General features: G+C 33.9%; 1 protein-coding gene across 5 annotated transcripts in view; it reads left to right on the plus strand.

Moving 5' to 3' along the window:
- Positions 1–17966, plus strand: part of LRBA (LPS responsive beige-like anchor protein) — a 755692-nt gene that overhangs the window by 570790 nt on the left and 166936 nt on the right. For all 5 annotated transcript variants that reach the window (XM_081304745.1, XM_081304743.1, XM_081304747.1 and 2 more), the window contains exon 44: positions 654–766. In XM_081304745.1, the coding sequence (XP_081160871.1) occupies positions 654–766 (113 nt within the window). The remainder of the gene's footprint in view (positions 1–653; positions 767–17966) is intronic.

A 17966-nucleotide genomic window follows, 5' to 3' on the forward strand; every position in this document is an offset into this window, starting at 1 on the left:
TTTAAAAAAATGTCAATAAAGAAGGTGTTGGGGTTGGGACTTGCAGCTAAGTGGTAGAGTACATACTTGGCATGCATAAGGCCCTGGTTTCAATCCCTAGCACCTCCCTGGTCCCCCAAGAAGGGAATTTTATTTGTGGCATTACTTTATTTCAAGTAATAAAAATCAGTCAAATGTAATTTAAAAGAACATAAACTTTAAGACCAGAATAACTGGATTTGGATATGAAATACTCATTACTAGTCATGTGACTAAGATCAAGTTACCTAACCTTTTGTGCCTCAAATTTTTCATCAATAAAATAGAGATGATGCTCATTTCATAGGGTAAATATGAAGTTTAAATGAGATAATGTATAACTAGTACTTAAATAGTGGCTGCCTCTCAAAAATTGTTAAGATTTGAGATTGTAGTTCAGTGGTAATCTTTGCCATGTAGGCACAAGATACTGGATTTTATCCCCAGCTCCACCATACAGTCAATCAATATTTTTTATCATATATATATATATATATATATATATATATACACACACACACACATACACACACGCACACACACATATATATATATATGTAGTTTGTTTATCATATATATATTTATCATTTCGTTTTTTATTTTCAACTAAAATTGGCTTTCTTTTCCCCTACTAGGACGAGGTTATAATGACTTAAATCAGTATCCTGTATTTCCCTGGGTCATCACTAATTATGAATCAGAAGAACTAGATCTTACCTTGCCAAGCAACTTCAGAGATTTGTCCAAGGTAATTTCTCAGTAATCATCTGGAATATAATTGTCTTCCATATAACAACAATTTGATTTTCTTTAATTATTTTCACATGACTTTTAAAAATCTTTTAAATATATTTATGCCTTTGATACATTTGTCTTAAATGAATTTTCAAGCTTAAAAGTAGAATATTGAATATATATAATAAAATTGATAATTAAAATATTTATTTTCCCATGTATATTCAAGAGTATTAGCATTTGGTAAAGCAGAGGAATAAATCATGGGTGGTAATACTGTAAGTGACTCTGTGCTACTCCAAGTCACTAACTTTTCTCTATTACCACTTGTCCTTCTGTGATATGTTCCTCACTGCAACAATATGGATCTTCTTTAAGTCTAATTTTGAATCCTGTAATTCCCATGCCTGAACTTAACTTCCTTGACTTAATATTGAATGCAGAATAAATCTTTCCCAGTTCAGACCTTTTCTTCTCTGCCTTAATGCTTCATCTCGACTTTGCAAGTAACATACCTTCATCCTCTAGGTCACCTCCTTAGGGAGAGCATTACTGACTCCTTTTTTTTTCCCCAGGTTTGACTCTGTTTCTTTCATATCACCTACCATATCTTGGGTTTTACATATTCTTCTACCACATGTTTTGGTTCTTCATATCTCCCTCACCAAGCTCCTTTAAGACAATTCTTTTTTTTAATGCCTTTATTTTATTTATTCATTTATTTATATGTGGTGCTGAGAATTGAACCCAGTGCCCCTCGTGTGCTAGGCAAGCGCTCTACTGCTGAGCCACAACCCCAGCCCAAGACAGAATTCTTGTTCATCATTCTTTTTCTCCCTCTGACTAACATGCTACTCAATAGATGTGTTAAAAGTTCTCAGAATGCCAGATTTATTGCTCTTAGTACTGGCTTCCTTCAAGAACATATATATCTTCCTTTTTTAAAACTTTTTTAGATCCATCTTAGGCCACAGTACAGTATTTAAATAAAGTTCTACTGGTACCAATCATAGCAGAAGTGCAAGATTCTCAGTGATATTCACTCAGAAGATTGTTGCTTAGTTTCTGCAGGTCCCAATATCACTGGTACCAGCTCACTCACCTATGCAGTTTCCTTTACGTAGAATCCTAGGACTTGCATTTTTCTGACATGAGAGGAAGAATGCTCCTTATTTTCCCATTCCTGGAGTATACCCTTTGTTTCCTTGCCATGATTAACTTTGGAAGTGTTTGGAGTAACTTCTATGTATCCAGAGAATATGATCTTCTGCACAGTCCAAACACAATAGTACACACGATGTCAACACAAAGATTAAAATTTTTCTCATAAGGCCTGGGTTGTGGCTCAGTGGTAGAGCACTTGTCCAGCATGCATGAAGCACTGGGTTCGATCCCCAACACTACATAAAACAACTAAATAAACAAAGGTATAGTATCCATCTACAACTAAAAATATTTTTAAAACATTTTTTTTCCTCACAACAAACATAGAATTTAGGATCTGGCTATTGCCATTTTATAACCACATCTCTGTGTCTGTCCCTATCTTTGCTGATCTCCTGTTCCTATAATACCTCATGTTCACCTCTTGTACTTTTGCTATTACTCTTCCTTTTATCTAAAAATGTGGACTCCCATAGTGCTCTCAGTATTTTTCCGTTGTAATACATTTCATAATTTGTTATAATGTAAACATTTTCTTGGGCTGCAGATGCCACTTAATGATAGAGCACTTGCCTTGTACTACACACTGCCCTGGATTTAATCCCCAGCATCACAAAAGCAACAACAAAAACATGTCGTCTTCTGTTTCTCTGTTAAGCGAAATTATTGCTTTTAAAAAAATGAATGAATAAACAAATGCAAAACCTTGATAACGTATAAATATTTTATTTGTTCTCAGACCCTGTAGTTTCTTACTATAACCTGTAGAACTCTCTAGGCTAATAAATGAGGACTGTATTAGTTTGACTTGTGTAATGAGCCATGCAGTAGGTCAATAGTAAAAATTGGACAACTCCTTAATCCTTGGGCAGTTATAACCTACTCTCCTTCCATTGTTTGAATTTTATGCACATAAAAGTACAAATATCCTTTTCATGATATTTTTTTAGAATGCAAAATTTACTTCACAAAATGAGTTATATTTAAATAAATACCCTTTCTAGAGTTCCAGAAAAATTGCCACCTGTTTTATGACTGAATCCTTCATTTTGGACTTCTATTTAAGCACAGGGTTTAGAATTAATTTATTTTATTGTGCTTCATCTGATTTTTCTGAAAGTCTCTAAGATGCAGTGGGTAGTATGGTGGCTTGTGGGCTGCATTCATGTTTCCATTTGATGAATAGCAGCAATGATGACAGCTGGAAGACTCGTAATATTTCTTCTGAGGCCGTATTTCACTCAGCTACTGTCATTGCACCTGAACAAAGCTCCCCAAACTTACCTCCTCCTCCCACCCCTATTTCTTGCTATTTACCTCCATTCTCTGACCCTTGTCTTATGTTCTCTATGCCACTAAAAATCTTATATGACCAGAAGAAAGTCTACCAAACAGTGTTGTATGATTTTTTGTTATGAATATTCATTGAAATAATAACAGAAAAATCATAATATAGATTATTGGTCAGCTAAAAGATGTTTTTATTAAAATTGAATTTTATCTTATAGCTCTTTCTAAAGAACTTAAATAATTTTGTTGCATGGATAAAATATTAACTAATTCATTTAATGCTTCTTTTCTGGATATGATAAATAAGCCTGTGTTTATGCCCCACTGGATCAACAATAATTTTGCTTTTTTATTTTGTTACAATTAAAGTGAAGGCAGAGGGGCTAGGGTTGTAACTCAGTGGCAGAACACTTGCCTAGCATGTTTGAGGCTCTGGGTTCAATTCTCAGCACCACTCATAAATAAATAAAATAAAGGTACTAAAAAAATAAAAAATAATTTTGTAAAAAATGAAGGGGGAGAAGCTCAGGAGGCTGAGGCAGGAGGATCGCGAGATCAAAGCCAGCCTCAGCAACAGTAAGATGCTAAGCAACTCAGTGAGACCCTGTCTCTAAATAAAATATCAAAAGGGGCTGAGAGTGGCTCAGGAAGTAAGTGCCCTTGAGTTAAATCCCCAGTGCCACACACAGACACAAAAACAAAATGAAGGTGGGAGACAGCAAAACCAGAAAAATGAGTTACTTTCATTAGTTTCAATCCATCTACAACCATATCCACTAAACAAACACAGAAGAAATATTATTTGTGTTTCTAGTACCTCTAATTGTAATGACATTTATTTTTATATTTTGAGAGATTTTATAAAATATTTTGTACTTTTAACTGGAAAGGAATATTTGTAAAAAGTACTTTCAATAAGAACTGACTGGTGCAGATTTGAATAGTGAAAAGTAGTGTCAGTGCAGGCCTGGGGGGAAGTGGGGAGCCCGAGCACTCAGCCACATATCTTACAGCTAATATCTCCTTTCCTATAAAACAGCAGTAGTTCAAATGCTGCAAAAGTCATCCAGGTTCATGAAAATGGGATTCCACTAGTACTAACTGCTTTCATTAAATATTGATGAAATAAGTGAGTTTGGAATTAACTACATTATTTTAAGTGAAATAATGAAGAGCACATCAGATATTTGAAAATTGTACTTTGTACCTATAACGTAGTGGTGGTTGTTTACTCAATAAAAGTATCTCATTCCTTTTAGTAGTAAGATCTGCCAAAATATTTGCAGTATGATTCACATGCACACTTTCAGAAATACATCTCATATATAAATGAGCCATATAAGTGCAAATAACGATTGTAATAGAATTGTATTAAAATCTGTCCCATAGTATTCATTTGGCAAACATTACTATTTGTTTAAATAAACTTGTGAAATCCTGGAAAACATTGTGTGCAAACCTTAATTTAGAACATAAACAGATCTTATCTCCCTTTCTTAAGTAGATAATGTAGCCTGACTGGCTTTAAAAGGTATTGAATTATTTATGCATATTTATGTCCATTTAATTTCCCCAAAGCTGGTTTTCAGAGGAGTTTTAGTAGCTTTGATACAGAGCAACAATTTTATTTGGTAATCTTTTCCTTGTTGCACAGAGAATTTTCTTTCTGAAACTGAATTAATTTAACCAACACTCTGTCCTCTGAATTAACTTTTCTGATCATTCTTTAAAAACAGAAAAAGTATGAATGGAACAATGTGAAAAAAAATGTGTTCCTAGAAGTGTTAGATTTTATTCCATGTATAATATCTCCTTATAATGATTGCAAACTAGTATTGTCAGTATGTTGAAAAGATCAAATCTGCTTTACTCTGAAAAGGTAAAAATAAAAATATTAAATCATTTTTTAAATTTAGAAAGTACTTATTATCATAATGGCTTAATTTTTTCCTCCATGGCTGGAAAAAAATAGGCATCATTATGAAGAGGATTTCCTCCCATGTATTTTCCCAGTTGTTTCATCACTAGTCTAAAATTCTGACTGATGAGAAGACAGATCTAACCATGCATAGAATTTGGAGTGACATTAATCTATATTTTATAAATACATAGAGATTTTATATTTTGACAGCCTCCTTGGAAGAGATGAGACTCAACATTTTCTTTTTGTCTTTTCTTTATTCAAAATTATAATTAGAGCAGGAATATATTTATGAAATGTCATGCCATAAAAACAAATTACGATGGCTGAATGTTCCATATCAGGACTTCTTTGTAGATTTGGAAGATTTTCTTTGCAACTATGACTTATTTATTCATTTCTTTTTTCTTTACTTTCAAGAGTGATTGTATAACCCAGTTTTCTAATTGACAAAAACCAAGTCAATCTGAGGCAATCATTTTTCTTCTAATTGATTTGCATAGTTATTTTAAATATATATGTATTTGTACTGTAAACTGAATATCTATTCCACAACTTTAATGGATTGTTAGATAAAAATGATATTGATAATCATTTGTGTGGAAATGAAAACCATATCATTTTGGGTATGGAATTCAAGAGGCAGGAACATTTTACTTTGTTATTACTAACTAATATTTGCTGAATGCTTACTATATGTCCGGCTCTTTACTAAATATTTTACCAATGTTAACTCTTTAAACCATAAAAAGAAAGAAAGGGAGGGAGGAAGGGAGGGAAGAAGGAAGGAAGGAAAGAAGGAACCAACCTAAGACCATGCGATTAATCAAGTTGCACAAGGTCACACAGTTTGTGAGTAGAACCTGCATTTGAACATTAAACCAGTGGTTTTCAAACTGCAACTCATAACTATTTTTTTAAATGAATATGAGGCCCTGAGTTTGATCACTTTTAAAATAATGAAAAATACTGAAGAAAGTTTGAGGTAGAGGGTGAAGAAAAACCCACTTTTCATCTTTAAAGTGCAAACACAATGTGAGCTGTTATTTTGGTTCAGAATGTAAAAACAAGAAAGGTAAATGGCAGGGGAATAAAGCAGCAAATAGAAGAGCATCACATAACAGAAAATAAAGTGTCAGTGTGCAGAAATACTGCTTAAAATTGTGTGTGTATACTTGTATGTAGTGTGTTGTGATTTAAAGTAATTTATTTATTAGTATGGATTTTGGCTGAGAAATTTTGAGAAACACTGCAGCATGCCATACTTTCTTTTATTTGGGCACCAGTTACTGAGTCTCCTTTAATTTGTTTTATGAACTTGCCTTTCACCTCTCTTGCAAAATTGACAGTCAAATATAAACAACATTTTGTTGCTGAAAACGATTTTTCCAGTTAGCCTTCTCTTACTGTCTTTGTCTTAGGTTATGCTCCAAGCTTTTAAAATTAAGACTATTTTTAAAAAACAAACAAACAACAACATCAGCAAAACACTAAACATTTGGTTAAAACCAGAGAATCACTGATATTACTGCTCATTCATCTGTTATTGTTGTTTTTCATTTGTTGATTGTTAATTGGGTACAAATATGTACAAAGGATTCTTTAGTGTCTAGAGATATGAAAGAATAAAACTAAGTAGTTACTATCCTATTTAAAAAAATACTGAAGACTGGAAGAATAAAAGAAATAATCAAGTTAAAAGCTCACATTTTTTTAAATGAAGAAACATAATGAAGAGACTTTGAGCGAGAGGACAAAGAAAAACCCATTCTTTCATCCTTAGAGTGCAAACACAATGTGAGCTGTAATTTGGTCCAGAGTGTTGAAACAAGAAAAGTGAACAGCAGAGGAGGATGCACCCACACGGTGATCTCCTGCCTTGCTGTGTTAGCAATCAGTAGCAAGTTGTCTTTTATATATTTTTTAGTTGTAGATGGACACAATACCTTTATTTTATATTTTTATTTTTGTGTGGTGCTGAGGATTTAACCCAGTGCCTCACATGTGCTAGGCACTCTACTGCTGAGCCACAACCTCAGCCCAGTGGCAAGTTTTCTAAAACTTAATTTTAAATTTTTGCCCAGGCTCTTAAGATATCATAACTTGTTATATTTTTAAAACCTGTTACAGTGATGAACAATCTACTCCCTGTTAATCCAGCAGCTTCTATAACCCTTTTCTAATTTAAAATGTTTCTAAAGATTAAATTCTAAGAGGAAAAAAAACCTTCCATAACAAAGATATACTGAATTTATTTATTCCTTGCTGAGTAGCTACTGTTTGTCCTTAGTATACATTTTCTACTCCCCAAAGGAAAAGTAGCTTCTTTCTCTTTTATTTATCTCCTACTATTTGTCTGTGTTTTTTTATATGTGAGATATTTCTAACACGCATATTTAATATACAGCATGCATCTTGACCTGGAATTGACTACCGACATTTAACTGTTGTTGATCAGACAGCACTTCTTTATCTCTTTAAGTTTTAAGTGCTGTTTCTGACGAATGCCAGTCCTTTTAGTCTGCTCTGTAACAGATACACTGGGAATCAATATACCATCTAGATGTCATAGAAGGAAAGGAACATTCAGGGTGGGGGGTACTGTTTAAACATGGTAGGTATTATAGCTTTTACTTTGTTTTTCTATTTATTGGGCTTCAGTAAAATCAAGGAATTAAAAAAAATTAAAAATACAAATTTATTATACCACAATAGTAAATAATGGGTGTTAAATTGTTTAAATAAAATATAAATGCTGAAAAAGAAACTAAAAATTATTCCATAGTGGGGTACACTTTGTACATTTTTTTCTTTGCTAATAAAGTACATTAAGTATTGTAGCCTCGGCACTAAACTTAGATAAAGTTATATGATTTTGATTTTGTATTCCATGGCCTTGGGAGTTTTTGCACTGTCATCAGCACAAAAATGATTTCAGAAGAGTTCATCCTATATTTGTGAGATTCTGAGGGAAGTCAGAGTAGGTGCTTTTCACTATAACAAACATTTACAGATGCTGTGTCCTTTAATCTCCCCCCACTGTAAATAATATGTAATTATTTTATTGTAAGGAGACTCTGATATAGTGAGGTGCAGGAGCTCTCCAAGATCATGTATTTTGGGGTGGTAGGCCAAGAGTCCCCTCAGTTCTGTACCTCTTAGTGAGCTGGTCTATTTTAGGTATAACCAAAAAAATATTTTAAGTTCTATACTTTCTTTATATTAATTTTGTTCCCACATTTAACTATCCATCTGTCTATATTGGCAAAAGGCAAGAGATTTACAAAGGCAATTGCACCATAGAAGCTTTTGATATGAGAACACCAAGCACAGAGGAGAAGGGTTTAAGGTAAAGATGGAAACCAGGAGGATTAACTGAAAGCTTTGAGTACGGAATAGGATGGCCCCCAGGTCCTCTGCATTGTCATGGTATGGGAACTCTGGCAGCCAGACTATACCAGCTCCACTCCATGAGACAGAAGGGTGTATTACTCTCTGGCCACACCAACTGACTCAAGAGAAAAGACCTAAAATGTACTAATATTTAAATATTCCAGTTGAATCCCATCTGATCTCTCTTCAGTGTAGTCTACCAGTTCACATTGCTACTTATGCTCCATGTACTTCAATGGGCTCTTACTACCCCTTGTTTGAAGTGGAGGTGCCGCTAAGTATTAGTGAACATTTAAAAGACAGCCTCCAGTGTGAACGATGACCAAGACTAAGGCAAATAAAATGATAAAAATAAAACAGAAGAAACATAGGCAATTTAGGAAGCAAAAGTACCTTAAAATAACAACAAAAAAGACCAGAATAAATAACCCTCAGAAAGAGAAAACTACCACATTAATAGAACAAGAAAATGATGCAGTGGAAAATAGATAATCAAGAAAAAGCAGTAATAAAATTAGTAAAAGAGTTGGAAGGTAAGTGCAGATGTCTTCTGAAAAGAATATCAACATGATATGGGGAAAATGGCCTGGAAAGATGCAATTAGAGGACTAGAGCAGGGGGTGTTTGGATTCACAGACATACGCTGGTCTGCTTCCATTTATTAGTAAATTACTTAGTATGGGGAACCATGTATAGCAAAATGCTGTAACTTTATATACAATCTTAATGAAGATTCTTCTTGTTCAATGTGAGGTAGTAGTTTAAAATATGATTATGGAACTCTTTCCCTAGAATTTAATAGAAGTGCAGCAAAGTATGAGCATATACTACACACACACACACACACACACACAAATACACACACACTTATCTATGTATGTGGACTCTGTGGTTCATTTATAGGATTATTGAAGCTTTTTTTAAGCTTTGTTTTTAACATAGGAAATTGGTGTAAGTAATTTTGTGTGACTGTTTTTCTAAATTTACATCTATTAAGCATTTGCACTGTGTATAGCAGATTGGTTTTCTACTAGCAATTACCTACTTGTGGAAGTTTTGAATGACTCTAACAGAGGTTAACCCAACACTTAATTTAAGCAGCCTCCAATGACATTGTTTTTTAACATTAGTCAGAAAATGATAAACTGAAGCAACTGAAATGGATTGTGGTTAATATTACTGTCAGGGTGATGAATAATCCTGACATACACCAGCAACACACTGCCAGTCAGTAATCTTTCTCCAAGTTAGGTATTTATTCCCTAGTCATGTTAAGTTACAGTGGTATAGAGAAACTATTTACTGTGTTATTCATAAACGAATTGTTTTATTTGCATAGCATTACAAGTTTCTTAGGGTAAAACTATTAACATACCTTCTATTTTCTTAGTTTAGTGTAGTCTGCACAAACTCAGGTGAATATGCGGTAGGGAATATCTATTATGAGTTTACATAAAAAGTGTTTTCAAAACACTTAGGAAATGTTGTGAATTTTTTAAAAGTTTAATAGTAGTGCTATACTTCTGATTTCAGGCTGGAGTATTTTTTAGTCATAAAAATAAATTTATGAGCTGGGGCTGTAGCTCAGTGGCAGAGCGTTTTCCTAGCATATGTGAGGCACTTGATAAAACAGACTTTCCTTTTGAATTGTCTTGGCACCTTTGTCGGAAATTCATTGGCCATATATGTAGGTCTGTTTGTAAACTCTGTTCTGCCCACCTGTATTATCTATCCTTGTATCAGTACCACACTGTCTTTGTTACTGTAATCATATAGTACATCATGAAATCAGGTTAAATGAATCCTCCAGATATATTCTTCTTCAAAATCTTTTGGCTTATATAAGTCCTTTACTTTTGGAGAATTGTCTTTTTAATTTCTAATTTTACAAATAGTTTAGTAGAATTCTTACTGGGATTATATTGAATCTGTAGACCATTTTGTTTACAAAAATGATATGTTATCAACTTTTCAAATATTTTCTCTCTTCTATTTATGTAGTACTGCTTTAATTTCTTTCCATTGTTTTGTGACTTTTAGTACCCAATTCTTATATTTTGTTACTGCATCCTTAATAATTTATTCATTTTAATGCTGTTAAAAATTTTCAATTCCAATTATTCATTGCTAGTGTATAGAAATGCAATTGAGTTTGTATACCGACCCTGCATTCTGCAACCTTTTCTAACTCAAATATTAGTACTAGCTGCCTTTTGTGAACTTTTTGATACCTTCTGCATAATATGAACATGGCATCTTAGAATGCAGACTTCCTGCACTGTGCAGTGTAGACAGAGTGTTTTGTCTTTGGTCTTTGGTCTTGAAGAAAAGCATTCAGTCTTTAACCATTAAGTATGATATGATATTAGCTGTAGGTTTCTTGTAGATGCTTGTTTTTTCAGTTTGAGTTAAGTTTCTTTCTATTCCTAGTATGTTGAGATTTTTAATCATAATTTTGTATTGAATTTTGTTACATGCTTTTTCTGAAGATGATTGTATGATTTTTCTCTTTTCATCTGTTAGTGAATTATAGTGATTGATTTTTGAGTATTGTTTTCCTAGGATAAGCCAATTCTTGATGTAGTATTCTTTGAATAATTGGCTGGATTCGGTTTGTTATATTTTCTTAAGAATCTTTGTACCCATATTTATAAAAAATATTATATATAATGTCTTCATCCAATTTTGGCTTCAAGGTGATGCTTATATGATAGAATGAATAAGTGATTGATTGATTTTGATTTAGTGACACTAGGGATTGGAGCTACTATTGAACTACACTCAGCCCTTTTAACTTTTAATTTTAAGTTAGGATTTCACCAAGTTGCCAGGGTGGTCAATAGCTTGCTCTCCTTCTATGTCAGCTTCCCAAGTCTCTGTGCCACTGTATCCAGCTTACAAAATGACTATTAAAGTTGTTCCCTCCTATTCTGTTTCCTGGAAAAGATCTAATTATTTTATTCCTGAATGTTTCATGGAACTCCTTGGCAAACCCATTCAGTCCAGGAGACTGAACTGGGAAGGTTTTTCAATTTATAATTTAATTTCATTAGTATATCTAGGACAATTCAAGTTATTTCTTTATTCCCAGATGAGTTTTAATAGTGTGCATCTTTTATAGAATTCATTTATTTCATCCTAGTTGTCTCTTCCCTCATTCTTGGTATTGATGACTTGTTTCTTTTGCCCCACCTCCTAGTCTTGCAAGATAATTTAGTTTTCTGTTGCTTTTTTTCTATTTTCAATTTTATCGATCTTTGCTTTTCATACATTTTCTTTATACTTGATTCAGATTTGATTTCTCTTCCTTTTTAGTATTCTAAGATGTAAACTTTAAACTATTGGTTGAGCCTTTTTTTTTCTTTCTAATATGAATACTTAATGCTACATTTTTTTTCTTAAAATACTGATTTGGCTGGCTTGAAGAAATTTTTATATATTCTGTTTTCCTTCAAAGTATTTTCCAGTTTCCCTTATGACTTTCTTTTTGACCCATGGGTTATTGAGAAGTGTGTTATTTAATTTACACATATTTTGAGATTTGTCAGGTATCTTTCTGTAATTTATTTCTGGATTAATTCCATTATGGTATATTGTCAGTTCATTTAAATTAGTCAAAATTTGTTTAATGGCTTAGAACAGGGTCTGTCTTGGTTAATGCTCCATGTATACTTACAACAGAATACACATTCTTCTCTTAGGTAAAGTGGAATATACATGTCAATTTGGTAGAGTTAGTTTTAACATTATTCATATTTTCTATATCCTTACTGACTTTCAATCTACTGGTTTTATTGGTTATTGAGAGAGGAATGTTGAAGTCTTCAACTATAATAGATTTGTCTGACCTCCAGAACTTTTCTATTGTTTTAAGTAACCCAGGTTGTGGTACTTTGTTGTAGGAGCTCAAGGAAACTAATACAGTGCATATTTGTTTGGGATTGTTATATTTTCTTGGTAAATGTATTCATTTATAATTATATCATATCTCTTTTTATGCCTGGTAATGTTTCTTTTTCAGAAGTCTGCTTTTTCTGCTGTTAATGTAATCACGACAACCTCATTTTGGCTATACTTAGAGTTTCTTTTTTTTCATGATTTAAGAAACATCTATGGCTATATATTTAACATTCTTTTCTGGGTAGCATATAATACAGTCTTTTATATCCAGTGATAATCTTTCCATTTTAATTGGGAAATTGAGACCATTTATATTTAATGCACCTTTTTATACAACTGAATTAAATCTAGCTTCTTGCTTTTTTAAATTTCATGCAACAGTTGTTTGTATCTATGATTTTTTTTATCTGCTTCTTATAAATTATTTTTATGAATCCATTTTATCTGACATTAAAAGAATAGTAGTAAAGAAATAATATGTATTTTAAATTTTTCCCATTTTAATAAAAACGAAGTAGCAGCTAAAGTATAGGTAATAATATTAGAATGATTCATTTGTTCTTTTTTTTTTAAATTATTTTATTGTTGGTTGTTCAAAACATTACATAGTTCTTAATATACCATATTTCACAGATTAATTCAAGTGGGTTATGAACTCCCATTTTTACCCCATATACAGATTGCTGTGTCACATCCGTTACATTTCCATTGATTTACAAATTGCCTTTCTAGTGACTGATGTATTCTGCTGTCTATCCCATTCTCCACTGTCCCCCCTCCCCTCCCCTCCGCTCCCCTCCTCTCTCTCCATCCCCTCTACTATAAATTGTTTCTTCCACTTATATAATTTTTCTCCTACTCCTCCTTTCCTCTTATATGTAATTGTGTATAACCCTGAGGCTCACCTTCCAATTCCATGCAATTTCCCTTAACTCTCCCTTTCCCTCCCACCTATCATCCCTGTTTAATGTTAATCTTCTTCTCCAGCTCTTCGTCTCTACCCTGTCCTTGGTTACTCCCCTTATATCAAAGAAGACATTTGACATTTGTTTTTTAAGGATTGGCTAGCTTCACTTAGCATAATCTGCTCTAATGCCATCCATTTCCCTCCAAATTCTATGATTTTGTCATTTCTTAATGCAGAGTAATAGTCCATTGTGTATAAATGCCACATTTTTAATCCATTCATCTATTGAAGGGCTTCTAGGTTGGTTCCACAATCTTGCTATCGTGAATTGTGCTGCTATGAACATCGATATAGCAGTGTCCCTGTAGCATGCTCTTGTTAGGTCTTTAGGGAATAGACCCAGAAGGGGAATAGCTGGGTCAAATGGTGGTTCCATTCCCAGCTTTCCAAGAAATCTCCATACTGCTTTCCAAATTGGCTGCACCATTTTGCAGTCCCACCAACAATGAACAAGTGTACCCATTTCCCCGCATCCTCGCCAGCACTTGTTGTTGTTGGATTTCTTAATGGCTGCCAATCTTACTGGAGTGAGATGGTATCTTAGGGTGGTTTTGATTTGCATTTCTCTGACTGCTAGCGATGTTGAGCATTTTTTCATGTACTTGTTGATTGATTGTATGTCCTTCTCTGAGAAGTGTCTGTTCAGGTCCTTGGCCCATTTGTTGATTGGGTTATTTGTTATCTTATTGTCTAATTTTTTGAGTTCTTTGTATACTCTGGATATTAGGGCTCTATCTGAAGTGTGTGGAGTAAAGATTTGTTCCCAGGATGTAGGCTCCCTGTTTATCTCTCTTATTGTTTCTTTTGTTGAGAGAAAACTTTTTAGTTTGAGTAAGTCCCATTTGTTGATTCTGGTTGTTAACTCTTGCGCTATGGGTGTCCTATTGAGGAATTTGGAGCCTGACCCCACAGTATGTAGATCATAGCCGACTTTTTCTTCTATCAGACGCCGTGTCTCTGATTTAATATCGAGCTCCTTGATCCATTTTGAGTTAACTTTTGTGCATGGCGAGAGAAAGGGTTTCAGTTTCATTTTGATGCAAATGGATTTCCAGTTTTCCCAGCACCATTTGTTGAAGATGCTATCCTTCCTCCATTCCTCCTTTATCAAATATAAGATAGTTGTAGTTTTGCGGATTGGTTACTGTGTCTTCTATTCTGTACCATTGGTCCACTCGCCTGTTTTGGTACCAGTACCATGCTGTTTTTGTTACTATTGCTCTGTAGTATAGTTTGAAGTCTGGTATCGCTATAATGCCTGATTCACACTTCCTGCTTAGCATTGTTTTTGCTATTCTGGGTCTTTTATTATTCCATATGAATTTCCTGATTGTTGTATCTATTTCTACAAGAAATGCTGTTGGGATTTTGATTGGGATAGCATTGAACTTATAGAGAACTTTTGGTAATATCGCCATTTTGATGATGTTAGTTCTGCCTATCCCAGGGTATATTTTTCCATCTTCTGAGGTCTTCTTCTGTGTCTCTTTTTAGGGTTCTGTAGTTTTCATTGTATAGGTCTTTCACCTCTTTTGTTAGGTTGATTCCCAGGTATTTTATTTTTTGGGGGGATATTGTGAATGGAGTAGTTGTCCTCATTTCCGTTTCAGAGGATTTGTCACTGATATACAGGAATGCATTTGATTTATTCGTGTTGATTTTATATCCCGCCACTTTGCTGAATTCATTTATTAACTCTAATAGTTTCTTTGTAGACCCTTTTGGGTCTGTTAGGTATAGAATCATATCGTCTGCAAATAGTGATAATTTAAGTTCTTCTTTTCCTATTTTTATGCCTTTAATTTCTTTCGTCTGTCTAATTGCTCTGGCCAGTGTTTCGAGGACTATGTTGAACAGAAGTGGTGAGAGAGGGCATCCCTGTCTTGTACCAGATATTAGAGGGAATGCCTTCAATTTTTCTCCATTCAGAATGATGCTGGCCTGTGGCTTATCATAGATTGCTTTAACAATGTTCAGGTATGATCCTGTTATCCCTAATTTTTCTAGAGTTTTGAACATAAAGGGATGCTGTACTTTGTCGAATGCTTTTTCTGCATCTATCGAGATGATCATATGGTTCTTATTTTTAAGTCTATTGATGTGGTGAATAACATTTATTGATTTCTATATTGAACCAGCCTTGCATCCCAGGGATGAATCCTACTTGATCATGGTGTATAATTTTTTTGATACGATTTTGAATCCGATTTCCCAGGATTTTATTGAGGATTTTTGCATCTAGGTTCATTAGAGATATTGGTCTGTAGTTTTCTTTCTTTGAAGTGTCTCTGTCTGGTTTAGGTATCAGGGTGATGTTGGCCTCGTAGAATGTCTTTGGAAGTTCTCCCTCTTTTTCTATTTCCTGAAATAGCTTGAAAAGTATTGGTGTTAGTTCCTCTTTAAAGGTTTTGTAAAATTCTGCTGTATACCCATCCGGTCCTGGGCTTTTCTTAGTTGGTAGTCTTTTGATGGTTTCTTCTATTTCCTCTATTGTTATTGGTCTGTTTAGGCTGTCTATATCTTCCTGACTCAATCTGGGCAGATCATGTGACTTAAGAAATTTATCGATGCCTTCACTATCTTCTATTTTATTGGAGTATAAGGATTCAAAGTAATTTCTGATTATCTTCTGTATTTCTGAAGTGTCTGTTGTGATATTGCCTTTTTCATCCCGTATGCTAGTAATTTGGGTTCTCTCTCTTCTTCTCTTCATTAGCATGGCTAAGGGTCTGTTAATTTTATTTATTTTTTCAAAGAACCAACTTTTGGTTTTGTCAATTTTTTCAATTGTTTCTTTTGTTTCGATTTCATTAATTTCAGCTCTGATTTTAATTATTTCTTGCCTTCTACTTGTTTTGCTGTTATTTTGCTCTTCTTTTTCTAGGATTTTGAGATGATATATGAGATCGTTTATTTGTTGGTTTTTTCTTTTTTTAAGGAATGCGTTCCAAGCAATGAATTTTCCTCTTAAAACTGCTTTCAATGTGTCCCATAGATTCCGATATGTTGTGTCTGTGATTTCATTTAACTCTAAGAAGTTTTTAATTTCCTCCTTAATGTCTTCTATGACCCATTGATCATTCAGTAACCTATTGTTCATTCTCCACGTGGTGCATGATTTTTCCTTCCTTCTTTTATCGTTGATTTTCAGTTTCATTCCATTATGATCAGATAAGATGCATGGTATTATTTCTACTCCTTTATATTGTCTAAGAGTTGTCCTGTGACATAATATATGATCTATTTTTGTGAAGGATCCATGTGCTGCTGAGAAAAAAGTGTAACTACTTGATGTTGGGTGGTATATTCTATATATGTCAATTAAGTCTAGGTTGTTAATTGTGTTGTTGAGTTCTATAGTTTCCTTATTTAACTTTTGTTTGGAAGATCTGTCCAGTGGTGAGAGAGGTGTGTTGAAGTCTCCCATGATTATTGTATGGTTGTCTATTAGACTCTTGTACTTGAGAAGAGTTTGCTTGATGAACGTAGCTGCACCATTGTTTGGGGCATATATATTTATGATTGTTATGTCTTGTTGGTGTATGGTTCCCTTGAGCAGTATGCAGTGTCCCTCTTTATCCTTTTTGATTAACTTTGGCTTGAAATCTATTTTGTTTGATATGAGTATGGACACTCCTGCTTTTTTCCGCAGTCCATATGAGTGGAATGATTTTTCCCAGCCTTTCACCTTCAGTCTATGTATATCTTTTCCTATCAAATGCGTCTTCTGTAGGCAACATATTGTTGGATCTTGTTTTGTGATCCATTCGACTAGCCTGTGTCTCTTAATTGGTGAGTTTAAGCCATTAACATTTAGGGTTATTATTGAGATTTGGTTTGTTCCTCCAGTCATATTTGTTTATTTATGTTACTAAACCTGATTAGTTTTCCTCTTTGATTACTTTCCCCCCTTTACTGTCCTACCTCCCACTCATGGTTTTCAATGTTATTTTCAGTTTCCTCTTCCTGTAATGTTTTGCCAAGGATTTTTTGGAGAGATGGTTTTCTAGCTGTGAATTCTTTTAACTTTTGTTTATCGTGAAAGGTTTTAATTTCATCTTCCATCCTGAAGCTTAATTTCGCCGGATACACGATTCTTGGTTGGAGCCCATTTTCTTTCAGTGTTTGAAAAATGTTATTCCAGGGTCTTCTAGCTTTCAGAGTCTGTGTTGAGAGATCAGCTGTTATCCTGATTGGTTTGCCCCTAAATGTAATCTGCTTTCTTTCTCTTGTAGCTTTTAAAATTCTCTCCTTATTCTGTATGTTGGGCATCTTCATTATAATGTGTCTAGGTGTGGATCTCTTATGATTTTGCACATTCGGCGTCCTGTAGGCTTCTAGGATTTGGGATTCTGTCTCATTCTTCAAGTCTGGGAAGTTTTCTCGTATTATTTCATTGAATAGATTGTTCATTCCTCTGGTTTGGAGCTCTGTGCCCTCCTGTATCCCAATGACTCTTAAGTTTGGTCTTTTAATGTTATCCCATATTTCTTGAATGTTCTGCTCATGGTTTCTTAGCAGTCTTGCTGAACTGTCTATGTTCTTCTCAAGTTGAAATACTTTGTCTTCATTGTCTGA

The sequence above is a fragment of the Spermophilus citellus genome, assembly GCF_964194105.1.
Source record: "Spermophilus citellus genome assembly, chromosome: 8".
In the NCBI taxonomy this organism is placed as follows: Eukaryota; Metazoa; Chordata; class Mammalia; order Rodentia; family Sciuridae; genus Spermophilus; species Spermophilus citellus.